The sequence below is a fragment of the Leptosomus discolor genome, chromosome 1 (genome assembly GCF_034619465.1).
Source record: "Leptosomus discolor isolate bLepDis1 chromosome 1, bLepDis1.hap2, whole genome shotgun sequence".
Taxonomy (NCBI): Eukaryota; Metazoa; Chordata; class Aves; order Leptosomiformes; family Leptosomidae; genus Leptosomus; species Leptosomus discolor.
Genome location: NC_141391.1, coordinates 59,980,483 through 59,994,140, shown reverse-complemented (window position 1 = coordinate 59,994,140; position 13,658 = coordinate 59,980,483). Strand labels below are relative to the sequence as shown.

The 13,658-nt window shown below is 41.5% G+C and overlaps 1 protein-coding gene across 1 annotated transcript in view; it reads right to left on the bottom strand.

Moving 5' to 3' along the window:
- The window catches only part of CLYBL (citramalyl-CoA lyase), a 179,475-nt gene that overhangs the window by 75,544 nt on the left and 90,273 nt on the right, over positions 1–13,658 (bottom strand). Inside the window, exon 2 of the mRNA XM_086482056.1 lies at positions 9,430–9,619. Within this exon, the coding sequence (XP_086338182.1) occupies positions 9,430–9,619 (190 nt within the window). The remainder of the gene's footprint in view (positions 1–9,429; positions 9,620–13,658) is intronic.

Genomic DNA, 13,658 nt, shown 5'->3' with positions numbered 1-13,658 from the left:
TATAAAGCACTGTTTAACATACAGTCTTTTCACAATTCAGAGAAGAAAGTCATACACAGAATATGTAAAACCCAGCAGCTTTAGGCAATAGTAATCCATGTGTTTTATCCTCTGTTGAACAGAGATAAATTACTCCACTCTAAGTTAAAGGTTTGTCACAGCATGGACTTAGTTCATGGTGGAAATAAGAGGCTGGTTTTAGACGGTTCTATGCTTATTTTGGGAACGGTGTGTCCTGCAACTAGCATAGTAGACATGCCTTCCATTCAATATACAGTGGTGTACAGGAGGAATAAGCTCAAACTCCTGAAGGGCTTAATCCTGAATTACTCATTTAGACACAAATGTCCTTAATTCATTGTCAAATGTTATCTGAATAAGGACTGCGGAATCTGCAACATTGTTAAGTATTGTGGATTCCTGCTAACTGGCCATATGGTGGAAGGAAACAAGGCTTCTACATAGGTACTGGTGGTTAAGCTCCCACCACTGAGGGCTAGGTTCCTTTCCTCTGGTCTCCAGAAGAACTGATGAAACCAGCTTTCAGCTGACACCTGCAAAGGTTCCCAAGCCTAGCCTTGACCACACACATCCTCACCCCCATCTGCAACTTTACTGTGTACGGCTATGCTGTTCCTCCATCTGACATCAAAAATTCTTTTCTCTCACCCAGCGTCCCACCAGACTTCCTTGTTTTGCCAACTAATAATACTACTACACCCCAGGCAAACAAATAATGTTTAAACAGTTTGGTAAAATAAACCACAGATTTTGCCCACAGTCTTCTGAGTATCTCTAAGGTTCCCCCCACTCCTCATCATTCTGGGACAGGTCCAGCTTTGATGGCACCAAGGCACTGGGAAAAGTACCATGCATTTCCTCCTTCTCTTACCTACCTATCCTACCTAAATCAGACCAAAGGTCCACTAGACCACTACCTTGGCTGTGACTGTAGAGGCACCTCATAGAAAAGTTCATCAAAGAGGGCAAGTGCTCTATTCTCTGTGTGTCTTACCACTTTCTGATCCATGTTCCTGTTAACAGGTTCTGTGGGTTTCCTCATGTTTGGCCTGCCTCTGTTTTCAAAATGTGGCCCTTACAATGTGGAAGAATAAGCACTGGTTATGAGCACAGTGGAGTCTTAGGTTCAAGATTAGGTGTCAAGATTAATTGCAATAGGAACTTGAACACACAAACATATTCCTCTGCCTGCTCTTGGCCAACAAAAAAAGCAAATGAGACTTAGAGCAAATGGTGCTGAGTGCTGAGAAGCCCTGTAATCAATTTGGGCAGTACCTTTATGTTTTCCTCACTCCCAGTACCATTGCAGCCCCGACAACACAACCCAACACATGGCTCTGCATAGGAACAAAAGTCTGCCCAAATTTCATTCAACAGATTGTTTCTAAGCTACATGTGTATACTGAACTTTTTGTATTGGCTTGATTTTCTGTAGCACACTTGAAACTCAACAGCTCCCTTCAAACTGTGAACTAGAAGCTCAATGGCTGTGTAGCCAGGTCCTTCCTGCTATGAAAACAGAAGAAATATTGAAAACTGCTCCAGAAATGCATAGCAATATATGACTTCTAGTCTTGCAATTAGCCTTCAGTACCCAGATGTGCTGATGTGCCTGTGGACAGTGGACTACACAGAAAGAGTTGAAGTACTGTGAATTCCAAGCCCATACAAACATTAACTGTATATTTTGGAATATTTTCCCAGGTCTATTAATGTACTCCTGCCTGAAATCCCTGTTAATACTGAGCCAAGACATTTTCCCTAAGTTTCTAGATACCATTGTGTCAGCAGTAATAGTTACATCAGAACATGTCCAAGTCAAACTTAATTGGATACATCTGAATCAGTGGAAAAGAAATAACTGGCAATTCAAAGGCTCTGCTCGAAGAGACACAGGCATTACTGAGCTCATTAAGAAGAAAATTGGTGAATATTGCGATTGTCCTTATGAACCCTCAAATCTTTATGTAAAGAAGATGATTGGCTTGTAGAGTAAAACAATAGGAACAAAAACTTTTATTGTCACAGTTACCACTCAGGAGTGGCAGTTCTTCCAGGACCATGGTGGGATTAATAAGGAAATGAAAACACTTTACAACTTTCATAAAAATGTATATTCATCAGAACTCTTCAAGGATCAAAAAGGCCTTGCAGAGTTTCACTGTACAGTTCAGCTTCCCTACAATAAACCAGAGAGACTTTTGGACTCCCCAATTCCTACAGAAGAAATTTCCCATGCTACTGAGAATTTTAATAATGGCAAGCCACTGGGGAAAGCAGCATTCCCATTTTAATTTTGTGTATCTTTTGAAGAGAAATCACCCTACTATGCGCCTGTGTACATTTAATCATTCTCTACACACTTTATCAGCAAGCCTTCTCCCTGTAGGAGGAATACAATTAGGTACAGTACTAATTTATTATAAATAAAGCAAAGACCTGGTAAAATAACCTAGTTATCAATGTTTCATGCAACTGTGCCTATGAAGTACTAGCTAACATTCTCACTATGATACTAGAGAAATACCTGCGGCATTGATAAATCCTAACCAACTTGACTTTATTAAAAAAAAAAAAAGATTATCATCACATAATACAGGAAAACTGTTGATTTTAATTGAAGCAGCTAGAGATTTATGGAAACGAACTGCAGCTTTTTTCCACTGATACTGTAAAAGCCTTCAATAAGATCAATAAGGAAATTCATTTCAATAAGGAAAGCCTAGGATTTTTTTGTATACCATGCTGATCCATTTTATGTATTTATCTCCACCCCCAAATTTAGTTGAAGTGTTAATTTACGTGCAAGAGCCTCTACTCATCAGTGATAAGGAATAGAAAGGTCAGAAGGCCTCAGATTAGGGGAAAAATGGTAGGCAAGGATGCTCTCTCGCTGGCGTGCTGTTTGTTCTGACCCCAGGATCAGATCGCTAGAGAGATGGAGAAGGCATTCTCATGAGGAGAAATCTCCATAAAATCAGCATGCATGCCGATGATCTTCTCTTAACTGAACTGAACCCAGAGTCATCTCTTACGTATGTGTTATTCATAATGGAACAGTCTGAAAAGTGGTCAAGCTTTAATCCTATTTTTAAAAACAGATGATTCAAAAGAATTAATTGAATTCTTTTTTTTCTTCCATGGCACAGCACAGCGATGATCTTTTAAGTGGCTACAAGATATGAAGTAGGAACAAATCTGTGCTATGGCCCTAAGAGGTCATGCTGCAGGTAAGCAAAACAGGTCCTTCCCCACCCATCCTCTTAGCCCAATTGAACTTCCCCTTGCTGCTGAGAGGAGCAGGGAGAACAGAAGAGGCTCAGGGGCTGCTGTTTCCCCTCTTGAGGAAGGGGTGTGAGGAAAGCACAGAGCTGAGGCTTCCTCTTCCCCAGCTTCTCTTGCTCAAGTGCCGGAGGACATAACAACTTCTTTATAGAAGAGACAAAGTGGTATAATCATGATTCACAGCAAAAAGGGCGTAAGAACTTAAACCCTAATCGGTCCTACATCATTTTACAATGCAGCCCTGGATATCAATAACTTCTATTGGATGAACGAGACCTATTTAGTTCCAGAGAAACAACAAAAAGACTTCTTGTTTTCAAGTGTTTCATGTCAGGGGACCACACAGACATTTCCCAGCCCTATGTACACTCCAAAGGATTGCTTTTCACGTCTGATACAAAAAACGTGAGGAGGGGGAACATGGCATTTTGTTTTGATTCTTAATGATAACACTGGCATTGCATATGGAAAGAAAAGGCCGAATCCTAGACCCTTCAAAATTTGCCTGAGATGATTTTCAAATGTAATCTTTGGCAGAAGAGACTGTGCCCTGGCTGGCCTGATGGCACACTACAGAGAGCTACAGAGTAAGGTGCTGTATATCCCAATTATACAAAACCATCTTACTGGCCTCAGTGAAGATAAAGCCACTAATAGCACTGGTTTGGAGGCACCAACATGCTCTGAAACTCTTGTCAAGGACTCAGAAAGAGGCATAAACACTACAGTAGCAGCTCCAACTGGTCTCTTGCTAGGCTGACCTGGCAACCGACACCTCCTGGATGCTCTGAAGAATAGCAGCACTGAAGACAGGATCCTGCTAGAAAAAATGTTGTTCTAGAAAACTCTTTTGTAAGGGTGGTAACCTGACAAGACCCATGGGAACTAACCATGAAATCTCAGCCCACTCTGCCCTTAGAAAATAAAAGCAGTGGCATGGAAATCTTCCCTTCTCCAACAGGAGAAGGAAACTTTTCCACTTGATAATAGGTTCACCTGGCATGGAAGCATAGCAAGTAACGCAGCTCTACAGAGAAAGCTACACCAGGGCACGCTGGCTTGGCTGAGAGCCCTTGAGATTTCTTCAGATAGCTCAGCTCCTACAGAGACTTCTCAGTGGCATAACATGCAATTCAATATAATGGCTTATATGACTTGGTCAAGCATGTTGATGCAGCCATCTTTTTTATCTTTTTGCTTTTTACAATTAAAGTGAAAGAATATTGAGGCCTTCTCCTGCAAAGAGCTAAAACAGATAGAGACTATTTTTGTACCAGTTCACAAAAAGTCTCTAGAGTGTGATGCATTTGCAACATATCAACACTGCAATCTGTATTATTTCTAATTTTATAGTTTTAGAATTTCTATTGGAACTGTTCACTTAAAAATATCACCAAGAGAGCCATTCTGAGTCATTTCTTTAAAATGCATAGCAACACTAGAGAAACTACATCAGTGGGAAAGAGCTCCTATCTTCACCTGTGAATAGAATCTTAGGGAAAGTAATTTCCCTCTAGCAGTATTCAATTCTCCCCCCAACAAAAAACTAAACTTCTCTTGTAGAAATTCACAGTATCTTACAGAGCTGGACACCTGGAGAGGCAGCTGATAGTCCACATCATGTGACACTATGCATTTGAACCCCTAAAAACAGCCTGTGGAGCCCCAACCGGAATTTGAGGTCGGCATGACTAGTAGGATATATTCAGCAAGACTAAAGATAAATTTGTAAAAGAGGCTGATGTTTTCAGCAACACTGGGATATCTTCCTATCATCATCCCTATTCTGAATTTTTGAAGACCTCCTACAGCTCTGTCCAGTCCCAAAGGGCCTGCAAAAGCCCCATGTGACCTACTCACACTAGGATCAGCTCTCACCCTACTTGCAGGCTTAGTATTGAGCATACTATAACTTTGCTTTTAAGCCATTTCTTCCCACTGGTTCCCCTCAGAAAATTTGCTGAGAAATTTTCTTGAGTACTTCTTGCTGCAAGGGTTTTTCTTCTGATGTAGTCAAAACATCAACTAGAAAAAAGATTGTAAAGAAGTCAACAGATGATACCTGAAGTCATGGTCAGTGCTGTAGCTCATGAAGGTAAGGAATGCAGGCACCAAAATGGTACACAGATTAGAGTATGGGTATGGGCTCTCTTCTTCTGGTGGTATCTGTGAACCACCACAAAATATAATTGTTGGGGGAGAGCACAGGGGAGGATATCATCCAAAACTTCTTTGAGAGAAAATACAGAAAATAGTTACAGATTTTTAATTTATGACTGTACCTTCAAAAGCAGCGACTGCAACCAGATGCAGTTTTGCAAATGTTATCAGTTTCAGTTTCAGTAAGCTAATCTACCTCATTTCCCTCTAAATGAGCAACGAAACAGAGCTGCAGACACTCCAGATTCTTGATCTCTCCAAATCTAACTTAATCCTAATAGAAACCACGCAGCATCTTGTTAAAATAGACTTGTTAAGATGTGGTTCAAACTTGCTGCTTGGACCTGATGCAAGCGAAGGCCTTCCGTAGATAGGTAAGTTTGGTCCAAGGCACTGTGAACCTTCAACCAGGTCCTGATTTTCCCAAAAACCAACATTTCTGAAGCAGTTTCAAGAAAACCTGTAAGTAGCCTTTGTAGTGATATAAAACATGGCAATAAGTCAGATTCATCAGTACTATTTGTTTTAAGAATAATGATTAAGGGACAGCTTTAGTGTTGCTGTGTTTCCCAGCGGTTTTCTTTTTTCTTAGTTTGAGATGACCCATTTGCAATGGGCCACTGAATACTGTACTTCAGTGCATGTTCTTGACGTATCTTTCACACAAAGTCTCCAAACACGCAGAAACATTAATAAATTAAGCTGCAAGAGCAATAATAATTTCACATTCACAGAACCTAAGTCTCAAAGTCTTCCTGAGTATCTGTGGCAGATCTAAACATGAAATTCCACCTTCCAATCACTTTGAATTATGCTTTGCTACTAGATCATGCAATCACACAGTCTAATTCAGGTTGGAAGGGACCTCAGGAGACCACCTTGTACATCTGCCTTTTCAAAGCAGGGCTAACTACTGCTCTACATCAGGTTGCTCACAGATTCATCCAGCCAAGGCCTGAATACCCCATGGAGGGAGGATGCAGCATTGCTCTGGACAACCTCTTCCAGTGTCTGACCACCTGCACAAAGAAGGCTTTTTTCCCTTGTCTCTGGTCAGCATCTCCCCTCAAGTAACCTGTGGCTGTTGCTCTTGCTCTGTTGCTGAGCTCCTCTGAGAAGGATCTGGCTCTGCCATCCACCCAGCTCCCCTCAGGCAGCAAAGACTCCATCAAGGCCCAACTCATCTGTCTCTTCTTCAAGATGAACACATCAAGCTTCTCAGCCTCTCCTCCTGTGCCATGACCACCTTGGTGGCCCTTCCTCGGCTCCCTCCCATTGGTCAGTCTCTCTCTTGTCCTGAGGCCCACAGTTGGGCACAGCTCTCCCTGCCCGGGAGACCCTCAAAAGCCAAGTGGAGGGGAGGGACGCCTTTCCTGGACCTGCTGGCTGCACCTATGCCAGCACAGCCTTGGAGGTGGTCGGCCACCTTTGCTGCAAAGGTGCAGCGCCGACCCCATTCAGCTTGCTGTAAAACAGCACCCAGGTCCTTTTTTGGCAGAGGTGCCCCCAGGGAGTCACACTCCCAGCCTGTACTGGTGTGTGGGGTTATCCCAGCCCAGTACTAGGAGTTTGTGATGAATTTTGTTGGAATTTATTGCATTTCTGTCAAGTTATTCTTCAAACTGCAAAGCCTCATCACAAGAGCAGCTGTGCCCTCCAGCATATCAACTGTACTCCAGTTTGCTTTTATCATGAACCTGGTAAGAGCGCACCTCATCCCATCAACCAGGTTACTAGTGAAGAAGTTAAACGGTATTCGTAGCTGCAAAATAGCACACCCGATTCCTGTGAAAAGGCTATCCACCCTACAGGCTATTCCAGTCCATTTTTTCTCAGGCTGATGACCAGGATATTACAGAACTTACTATGTCAAAAGCCTTGCTAAAGTCAAGGTAGACAACATCTTTTCAGCTCTCATAATCAAAGACAGTAATTTATTCAGAGAAGGCAATCAGATTTGGCAGGCACAATTTGCTCCTGATCAGTCCATCCTGGCTAGGTCCTTGGCTAAATCCTAAAATATCTTCCATGAGAACCAGCACCAGTTCCTGGAGACTAACCTTAGGTTGATGGGCCCATAGTTATTCACTCTTACCCTTTCTGATGATGGCTATAATATTTGCCTATCTCCAGGCATCAGGAACTTCTCCAGGCCACCAGCCTCAGCTGATGCACTTGTAGTAGCCACTCTTGTTGTCCTGCTCACCCCTTACCAGCTTTGATTCCAGCCAAGCTTTGACCTTTCTTATCCTGCCCCTATGTGCCCAGACCACACTTCTGTGTTGCTCTTTGGTAGCCTGTCCCCACTGCTACCTCCTGTCTGCTTCATTTTTGCATTTAAGCTCAGTCAGGGGCTCATGTGTCATCTCAAGTTCCTATTACAGATTTTCCCCCTGATTTCTTTGAAATCTCATACCCAATAGCATAACTCCCTCTTCACTTCAACAGCACCAGAATTTTACCACTCTTTAGAAATTACTACTATCAACTTCGTCACCTTGATCATAAAATTTTGTTTTGCTGCCATCCCCTATTACAAATAGGAACTTCTGCTATAAGTTATTTGTTTAATATAATTAAGCTGCACCTAAAAATACTACAGTTTAATACACAATTGCATCTTGTGTCATCTTACAGCAGCAGCTTCCCAAATATCACCTGAACAATATTAACTCACTGTGACAGCAGATATAATCTTAGTTTTCCACACAGAAGTTTAGCAACTGGAAGATGTTTTCTAACTGACTTCCGCAGTACACATGAATGTTCAGCAATGCTATTTTCACTTTTCAGAACTAAAACAGATACATGCAAACTCTGTAAACTTTTTTCTTTCCAACATACCTGTAAAGAGCTGAAGGTTAAAGACAGTCCTTCTGGAAAGCATTAACTCCCAAGAAACAGAAAAGAGTAAAATTTCATCCACAGTTTTGAGATGACATGGGAAAAGTTTCAAGCCTATTTTCACAACTTGTTGGACAACACATACATACTCAAACCCTAAACACTGTTTGCTGTAGTTTGAAGCACTGTAACATGGATAGGAAAACTGACAAATATGAAAATAATGTGATGACAAACTTATATTCCTGTTCAGAAATAGCTTTCACTAGGAAACACACCAGTTTCTCACATACACTGTTTAAGAGGGTGGACTTCACAGTGTTAGGTTTATGGTTGGACTCAATGATCCTAAACGTCTTTTCCAACCCAGATAATTCTATGATTCCAAGATGTGAAATATTTTTAAATGGTTACTTTCACATATTTTAAAAATGTGCCTGATAAGCAAAACTGAATGCATGCTAGATCATTTTCTCTTCTTTCACAATTCAGTGTCAATGAAAACTTGGCACTGCTACTTGACACATCTACATCTCCCACTCTGCTTTCCATCTCTGCTTTCCTGCAGCTCCTTCTATCTAAATCACTCTCCAAACCCTGGTACACTCAGGTTCTAACTTCTTCCTTCAGAAACACCCCTAAGAGCATTGCCAAAAAGCTCAGGAAGTAAATCTTTCTAAACACCCAAAGGCTCAAACCCAAACCCACGCTGTTTTGCTCACAATCTGAAGATGCTTTCATTTCAACAACAAACCCTCTACCTGCCGATTCTGAACTAACTCTTCCTTTCCTGCTTCTTTTCTCATAGACCAGTTTCTCCTCTTCCCTAAGAAATATGCAGCAATAACAACAGTATCTCCTGCTCTTCTGTGACGAGATCTTACGTCCAGCTCTGTATTCCTTCAAAACTCCATCCCTGCTTACTCACACGGGATCTCTTTCAGTTCTGGGTAAGCAGATTTTCCCAACACCTTCACAAAGCCTAACGCTGTTACATTACTTTGTATATCTTAAGATTTATCTTAGTCTCTCTGGTTGTCACTTCCCTGAGGCAACGGCAATGTTTTTCCACACGTTCTCTTTAGTGCTGATTGAATCACATAGATAGTTTTTAATTACCTTTCTGTTCAGAGCCACGCCATCTTCACAGTCCAGCACTGCACAATCTACATTTAGTGATGGGATTTTTCGTATCTTCTTTTCATCATCTGCAGGTACATACAGCACAGCTCGCCTGGGAATGTACTTACGACATGATGCAAAGCGATAACTAAGCTTAGGAACACCAGCTGGCAGAAGAGAATCCAACCTGTAAAGGATATTGTTGAAATTAGACTCTTGGCTGCAATGCTGTTAAGAATACTTGACTATATTTTAAAAGGGAAACATTCCTACCTAGATAGTGGCTGGTTTTGGGTTATTTATGTATTTTTTTCCCTTAGGAAGAGTCAAAGTAGGGAGATAGCAGTATTACAGCTAATTACAGTATAAAACTCCAAAACTACTATGTTCAACAGACGTTGCAAACTTAAACACTCAGAACTGACGAACTGCCAGGGCTAAGGTTATTTGTGCAGCCTTAATTACGCTGCCTGTTCTGTGTGCTACAGCAAGTATTTAATACAGAAGGGTGGTCGTTGTTTTTTCCCCTGTGATAGGACTCTTCTGTAGGATGGAGGCTGTACTGGGAATGGATCAGGATTGCTTTAGGAAAGTGGCTGCTATCTGCCATGTTTGCTCCAGGAGCTGGACGTGCTGTGAATGAAGGAGGAGTGTTGCTTAAAACAAACATGGGTTTGTGAAGTTGATTTTGAAACCTTAGTGTTATATCAGCAAATGTATTTGCATGCAAATTTTAAATAAATAAAATGGATGGAAAGGGGAACAAGGAAAACAGGAATGAAAATCCCATGTAATATGGAACCTCACTGATCCCAACATGTCCTCTCCGAAGCCTTGAGACCTTCAGATCCACAGCACAGACTTCTTCCAACAAAGCTCATAAACCCACCAGCATCATCATCAGTTTGTTGCTGCCTTTTAAAATTTATAAATGCTTTGTGTGTCACACTTCAGTGCAGGTGTGAGCCTGTGGTGCCACATGGCTTGAGTGTGTGGCATCTGTATGGCCTGTGGGTGTCAGGTTTGTGGCAGTCTCCACCCTGTGCCAGTGTTCCCAGTGGGGGACCAGCTAATCCACCTCAGGCGTGAGCTGGGTTGGTGCACTTGGAGGCAGTGGGGCTGCTGGGGGGGGGCTGCCCTCAAGTGTGGTAGTGAGCTTGCTTTACTCCATAATTACAAGCACAGAGAAATAAATTGCAGAGAGTGACACTGTGTTTCATGGCCTTCCAAAAAAAAAACCCTTGCCTGCTCCTGTTCCTCCCAATTTCATGCTGTACCCCAGGCCTATTCTGCTACATCAAAAATGAGGACAAAATAATACAATTTGCCTTCATACTCAGAGCACAAGTCACTTATGCCACAAAATAATCCTACCATATAGCACCATTGTACATTATCATGTATATTATTCAGCACTTTGAATAATGCAAAGCTTTTCTAGCACCGTGCTGAACATGTCATTATCGCATCATGTCAGGGACCCATGCATTTTCCTATGCCCCTCTTCATAATGCTTCCCAAGTTGCTACACTTGGATGACACATGGCTACATGTGCACATGGCTTTTCGTCAAAGTGAACACGACTAACCCTCTGAAACGCCTGGAAATGAGTTCAGTCAATCTAAATCAGAGCCAACGTGGTGTGTCACTGACACACTACGATACTTGCCTTTCTAAGCTAACTCCATTGAAGAAATCTCTCTTCCCCTGGAGTGTGCACCCTAAATGCTGAATATAAGTCTTGTGTTAGAAAAATGAAGAAAGCTTTTATCACAATTTATCTCAGTAAACTAAATTGAGAAAGACAATTCCTCTGCTGTGCCTCTGCACATCCTGGGTGGACCCACTTTATAAGCCCACAAAAACCCGCTGTGAGAGTCTTCTTTGTAATATGCCTGGTAATGCTTAATTCAGCCTAAGAAATGGGGCAGCTTTGCTGTTAAACAGAAATGACAAATTATTACAAGTGCCCGTGCTACCTTTGTTAATAAATCTTCTTCATCTCTAACTGCAACAGCTTCAAGATTTAGGTGGTGGAGGTTCTGACAACACCCACAGACATGCAACTGAGATCCACTGAGTCTCTCCTAAATACCCTCTTTGCCCCTCTCCCACAAACCACTTCATGTCCCCTGCTTCATGTTGAAGTGGGGATGGTAATACAACTTGTGGCAACTCAAGTGGCTGCTAGTTAAATCCACTTAATCCCATTTTCTTGCAGTAGTACACTTTGGGAGAGTAAGGAGGAGGTGGAAGAGTGGTTTATCTCAAATGGAAAGAGGAGGGTCTTTTTTCAGTGTGACACAGAGGTCAGTAAAGAAGTCTGCAGTTCTTCACTAAACATATATGGGGCGACAAAAGTGATTAGTTTCTATTCTCTTTCTCTGATGGCTTCAACCGTGTAGTTCCCAAAGGCACAAAGGAGTCAAAGAGCTCAGTCCATTAATAGTTAACTCTAGCCTAGAGCCAAGGAGCCTCTGAAGCACCCTTAATGACTGCCTCTCACCAAACCCTCCAACCTGCCAGAAACTCGATAGACATGGCTAACACTAGAGATGAGATGTATCTCCTGTCACATATTTTCCAGGATTTCTTCTCGGGTGTCATCAAACCATGGGCTATTTGACCAGATTGTTTCCCTCTGACTGCCACAAGCCCCACAAACGCAGCTCTGTTCCACATACCACACACGACAGCGTGTAGTATCGTGCAGGTAAAACCGTTGTTACCTGCAGACCAGATTTAGTCAGGTGTTACCACTGAGGTCTGTGAACTTTTGTTTTGATGGGGGAGCAGTATGGCTTCCCCACCAGACTGCCTGACTCCGAAGAAGTGGTAGATTTAAATCCACTAAAATGCCATCACCTAACAGGCTTAACGTTAAAAGTACCATTGCCCAGTGACTAACGGTATCTCCTCCTCAGCTAACCAACTTTGTAGCCACATGAACCCAAACCAAAGGTTTCTGAGGACACAGATTATTATAAAAATATACTGTCAATGTGTCGAATTATTAGTCTTATGGAACATTTTAGCAACTTGAAGAAGCAACAATTTTTTCAAGAGTTATGGCCAGAAAAAAAAAAATGTGCAGGAGGAACCAGTGTCAGTGGACCAACATAGCACCCTTCTCCTTTCAAAACAAAAAGCTCTAGAATTGTACATGTGAAATAAGAGTTTTCCACGAGTATGCTTAAGTGTGACTGCAGTAAATGTTTTCATACGCTATTATTTTGACATATATTCTTAAAAAAATAATCTGTTCTCACTGTGCATTTTCCTTGCATAGTCATATTTTACGTTCTACAGTAAAATGAAATGTAGAGGAAGAAGTGGATTTATTAAGAAATCCATTTGCCTACAGACCTTTTTAAAACAGTGACAAGGCCCAGGGTGCTACGCACATGAGCAGTTAGCTACTCTGGTTGGAAACACTATCCTGATTATCTTAACTTTTGTTATTTTGATAGAATAAAAACATCCTCAGCAGTTACTTTTTTAGGACAAAAAAACCCACACAGCATTGCAATCTCAATTATAGTTAAGTCCACTACCATAAAGAGGAAGAAAATCTTACACATGTTTCCTGACTGCAAGTATTTTAATGATTCAAACTAAGCTTGACTATGCTTTAAACTAAACACACGGATATAAGCCAAGTAAATTTGCTAAGACAATGTTTCTTCCTTTAAGCACTGTAAGTTAAAACAAGGACTAGGCTATTGGGTAATGCTCATTAAATTGTTTTACAGCAGCATATTTTCATTCATAGCATCTAGCGGCATGCTGAATGCTCTTGGGTCTTGGAAATGAAACTAAATTTCTTCAGCAAACATAACACTCTACTAAAGTCTTCATCAAATATGTAAAAGTAGCTGGCAAGTTAAAGTTACTCATGATCCTCTGAGAACTGTTTCACCCAAGAGCAAATAGTTCATCCTCAGGAAGGAGGAAATAAAACCTTTTTGATTACTAAGAGACATTGCACTTTGCAATGGCAGCCATACATTGTGACTGTAACCAGTGAAATTACCCCAAATTATACACATTTCCCTGTTGTAAACTGCATTTTCACATTCCAGCATTGCTGATACTCACACATATACTTAATTGCACACACCTGTGCAGTCTCATCGAAGCCAACAATGTATAGCTCACAAAGCAAAGCACTCCCACAAGTGATTTTCAGGATCAGCACTTTAACCTGCATCTCTGTTCCATGTTT